Here is a 5,052-nt window from a genome sequence, read left to right as displayed (position 1 = left end):
GCATGCCGCATGCCGGTAGTAGTTCATGATTCATCTGGGTCACCCCCTCAGCGGTGGGTGAGCCGGAGCGGTGTCTGACAAAACAAAGTGTGTGCACCACGCCACCACACCTAATGTCGAGAGCCACGGAGCCCTGGCTACCGTCGGATGCCAGCACCACGCCACCACACCCAAGGCCACCACTGCCACCGGAGCTACAACGGCAGCCGGCCCGCGCCGCCACCTTGAACTGGGAGCCAGAACTGAGGTTCCAACCCCGTGTCATGGCTCTAGGAGGCGCGCCCCACCAGCCAACAGCCCGCCATGGTGCAGAGCCCATCGGCCGCCGTCGTCGGGCGGAGATCCACCGCGGCGTCCCGGCCCACCGAGCTCGGCTCGCACCAAGCCCTGTGCGGGGGGCAGGGGGAGACGAGGAGGCCCGCCGCCGCCCGGGAAGGAGAGAAGGGGAGGCGGGGGCGCGGCCGGCAGCTAGGGTTTCCCCGCCGCCCGCGGGAGCGAGGGAGGGAGCCAAGTGGGGAATGAGCGACCTAAGTTGAGGCTGCTCCTGTTCTTATATATATAGGCGAGGAGTACTAGCTAGGAATCGTGGCGATGGAGCTTTTGGCTGCAAATTTGGCTGCTGCTCTGGTAGCAATCATGTTTCTAATCAAGTCACATCCAAAATTGGTTGCTGCTCTGGTTGATCTTAATCAGTGCAAAACGTGTGCCAAAATTAAACACGTCCAAAAATATACATTCATGGATGCATCGATCGGGACGAGGCATGCACAGGCAAGGTTTACTAGGACAAAACATTTCCAAACTCTGATGTCTGCTATAATTGCGCTGACAAAAATATTCATTGAAAGAAATAAAACTAAAGGTGCATCAGGCTTACAGTGCTCTAGAAGAAGAAAGTAATTAAGTTACAAACAGATAAAACGGATGGCTACTTAGAGTGTAACAGAGGGACGCCGTGGGTGCAGACTTGCAGCGCTCTCGAAGGCAGACTTGACTTCAGCGGAATTGCTGGAGTAGCAAAGCACACGGATGTCCTGGAGGCAGGGCAGACACTCCATGCCGACTGGTGTAGCACCTCTCCACTCTGCCCAGGCGGATTGCAGGGTGAACCTTTGTACCTTGGGCATAGCCCCTGCCTCGAAGCACAGACTCACAGTGACATCATGACGCTCAAGCCAAAAGTCTTCCAGAACCGGGAACAACCCTGTGCCGACCACAACCTTGTCTTGGGAGACATCCATCACCCAAAACTTGACAGAGATGAGGGAGGGGAGCTCTCCAGGAACACGAAAGTCATCACTCGACAGGCGCAAAACACACAAATTGAGGATCCGGAGGCAACATAGCTCACCAATCCATTTGGGAACTCTTCTGAACTCCCACTTTGGCAGATAGAGTCTCTCGAGACGTGGTGGGGGGTCATGTAAGGTGTCCATCTGGCTGTCAGGATCACTGCATCCACGCTTCCAAATGATCTCAAGGCGCTTGAGGCCTCGGAGCATTACGATGGAGAAGACCAAAGCATCCTCTTGTTCCAACGTCAAGCACTTGCTGCAATGCGTGCTTAAGTTCAATTCCTTCAGATTGGTCAGCTCACCAAGGCCTTTGATATCCTCCAACGAACTCTTTGACATGTCCCAACTACACAGGGTGCGGATTGATTTCATCTTTTCGATCCCTTCAGGCAGCCCTATACCGCTTGGAAGCACCAGATGAAACAAACTGGCCAAACAACTTATATCCGAAGGAAAGCTTTGCGGCGGCTCGCAATATAACTCCAGAGTTTCCAAATGCACAAGCCCTTGAATCTCTGCTGGGAGCGCTACACCTGCTGATATGGCTGAAACCTTCAGATATCTCAGTAAAAACAAATGGCCAATTGCAGTGAGGTTGACTGTCATTTTCCAATTATATGGAAACTCAAAGGCAAGCACCCGTAGATACTTAAATTGCGAAAGGGGAGGTGTATATTGGGACTCTGCAAACCATGCATATGATCGAACTTGTGACATGCTAGTAGCAAGGGCCTCCGACTTTGCACCACCTACACCTGATTGGAGGGATAATCGACGAATCTTGTACTTGCAGCCGCACAATTTTGCCACGTCTTCATAGCTATGTGCTACACTAATAAAATTATCTTCTGTACTCTTACTTAGGATCAAATCAAGCATCATATCATGCACTCTGCAAGAAAATACCTGCCCATAAGATGTTCTTCCAGGATGAATCATACTTCTATTAACAAGCTCATTGAAATAACTGTTCGCAACATCATACAAATCCGCTCCGTGCGAACTACAAACAAAGCCTTCGGCTATCCATTGCCGAACCAGGTCATCCCTCTCGATCTCACGGTCTTCTGGATACATGCCAAGATACAAAAAACATGGCCGGAGATAAACAGGAAGATGCATGTAGCTAAGGTTCAATATTGCCCTCATCTCCTCCAAGGTGGGTTTTGTGGCAAACGTGGCACCAAGAGAATTCTTTATGCTCTCCCATTCATTCAACAATCTTGATTCATGGCTAGCTAATAGGCTAGCTATGGTGATAATTGCAAGTGGCAATCCGCCACACTTCCTGATAATTTCAACCGAAAATTCTGTGAACTGTGGTGGGCATACATTTTCAGACCCAAATACTCTATCAAAGAATAATTTTCTTGAGTCTTGTTCGTTCAGTGGTTTCATTCTGTAAATGCAGGCACGGTCACTCTGACATGCTTTGACAGCTACATCATCCAATCGTGTGGTTACCATTACTCTACTCCCGATACTATTTTCAGGAAAGGCACAAGTAATAATATCCCATGCTTGTTGATCCCACAAGTCATCAACTACAATAAAGTACCTGTTGCAATTTTTGCAGGAGTTATTCATACATTATATCAGCTTATGGTTATAAGGTATAAAGGAAAGTATCAAAACTAAAACGAAGGAAACAAAGAATAATGAGAGATGATAACGTGTGTCTTTCAAATTTTAAGGGTGGGGGAATGGAAATATTGCACCGAACTAGGGATATAAATAAAAGGAAATATCAGGTTCATCCGAGAATTTTGTGTCACAGAATTATTGAGAACTAGGTCATGCAAGCATATGAGGGAGTACTAGTAGAGAAAAATATACCTCTTATGTTTGAGGTGTTGTCTAAGGCGATCAATAATGCCTTGCAACTGACAAGCATGAGAAGTATCCCCTATCCCAAGCTCTTTTTGTAGGCCACTGAGAAGGATTTTCACATCTGGCCTTTGGGAGACTGAGAAAAATGCCTTGCAATCAAACCACCCTCCAACCTCATCATACACTTGTTTGACAAGTGTGGTTTTACCCAAACCCCCAAACCCTACGATGGAAACTACTTTGAGTTTTTTCTCAGAATCTATCAACAAACTGACTAGCTCTTCTCTCGGGCCATCAATACCAACAAGGCCTGCTGCCTCCTTGTAGAGCGCTGGGAGCCGGGGATCGACGACCACATCGGCAGGACTCGAATTAATGCAATCATCAATCTTGTACCTCTCGCGCCGAGCATTCGCCTCAACTACAAAAACCTTGAGCTCCTCGATCCGGTTGGCAATTTGATGACGCCTCCCCAGCCTCCTGAGGCGTTGAGCCATCTTCCTCACGAAGCCTTTCTTTGCACGGGCACCTTCGAAGTCGTGAATGAAGTCATCGATGCAGTTCTCCATGTCATAGGACATCTCCCTGATATGGTCCCTCCAGTTCTTGGCGGAGGGATCGAGCTTATCCATGAGCTCCATCTTGTCAAGGAGAGCTTTCATGGCGCTGAGCTCGTCCTTGAGGAATGAGGCTTGCTTCCTCACACACGTGAGCTTCTTGTACTCCTCGCCGAGCAACTGGCTGAGCTTACCAAGGAGAGGATTCAGCACCCACGTCGTGGCGCTCGTTGCCATGCTGATTTGTATCGCTCCTCTGCTCTTCACTTCGGCGCCGCCACGGAAGGCCGGAACCAGGGAGAGGTGGGCAGCGGCTCGAGGCGGCGGTGTGAACAAGCCGAAACTCGATGCAGAAGGTGCGCGCCGCTGTCCTCGAGCTCGAGACTGCCCTCCTGAGGACCCCGCCACCGGATCTGGATGAGGAAGGCGAGGACGAGGGGAGGAAAGGTGGAGAAGAGGCTCAACGGAGAGGGAAGAGGCGACCCTCCCTCGTTGCTGCTGGGGTTGGGCGAGGGAAGCTCGGCAGTATGTGTTAGTTAACTCATTTCGGGACGTGAGAAGATGGGGATCTTTTTTGTTTGAGCAGGGAATAAGGAAGGAATGAGAAGGCCGTCTTGTTGTGGTGGTATCAGTCTACACATTGCACTGCAGTCCAAGAGTATATCTTATGTTCCTCTTGCGATCTGCATATGTGTTAGTTAACTCAAAGCAGTCTGTATACATTGCACTGCACTGCACTAGGAGTTAATTACTCCTGCTACTACACAATTCGAAATTTTGTTTTATTGATATGCGGTGGTATCAGTCTGTTGTAAGATTTAACTACTCCAATCATGCATTTCTATACTTGTCGACTGTGGGGTGGTTCAAACCGACGATGCTTTATCTCTGCCTCATTCACATTTGGTTTCCTCGGAAGATTCCTTAAAAAAAAAAAAGAGCAGGAGAATATTGCTACAGTTTGGCAGTTGGGCAGGGCCACTTTGTACATTTAATTACATGAATATACTGTCTGTGATACAGGAAAGTGGGCAACAAGTGTCACTTGATGCTGACGATCGAACAGAACAAGCCGTGCAAAATTTAATTTGCTGGGATTTGTACAATTGTGCCGGCCGGTGTCCTTTTTCTTTTCGACGCTGCGTTGTATTGGTCAAGTCTCTTCCGATCTATATGTTGGATAATCTCATCTTATAATTGTTAGATAGGCTAGTAGTTGTGTACGTGACATAGTTGTCACGGTATAACTTGTGTACGTGTGTGGAGTTGTATCCCGGTAGGTTGTTGTGTAGATTGATCTCTATCTTGTGTATAGACTTGGACTAGGGGTCAAGCCACAACAACAACCTGCCGATCTTGTATTTGGTTCA

At 48.5% G+C, this 5,052-nt stretch overlaps 1 protein-coding gene across 1 annotated transcript; it reads right to left on the bottom strand.

Annotated features, from left to right (window-relative positions):
- Nucleotides 1-817: 817 nt before the first annotated feature.
- Nucleotides 818-4,250, bottom strand: LOC119325510 (disease resistance protein RGA5-like). The gene is made up of 2 exons (XM_037599249.1): nucleotides 3,132-4,250; nucleotides 818-2,853 (listed from the first exon to the last, which is right to left on the bottom strand). Exons 1-2 carry the CDS (start codon nucleotides 3,917-3,919, stop codon nucleotides 933-935), a joined length of 2,709 nt encoding a protein of 902 aa, XP_037455146.1. The 5' UTR covers nucleotides 3,920-4,250; the 3' UTR covers nucleotides 818-932.
- Nucleotides 4,251-5,052: the final 802 nt, after the last annotated feature.

The sequence above is a fragment of the Triticum dicoccoides genome, chromosome 6B, assembly GCF_002162155.2.
Source record: "Triticum dicoccoides isolate Atlit2015 ecotype Zavitan chromosome 6B, WEW_v2.0, whole genome shotgun sequence".
In the NCBI taxonomy this organism is placed as follows: Eukaryota; Viridiplantae; Streptophyta; class Magnoliopsida; order Poales; family Poaceae; genus Triticum; species Triticum dicoccoides.
The sequence above is the reverse complement of the archived record's forward strand: the minus strand, read 5'-3'. Positions and strand labels throughout refer to the sequence as shown.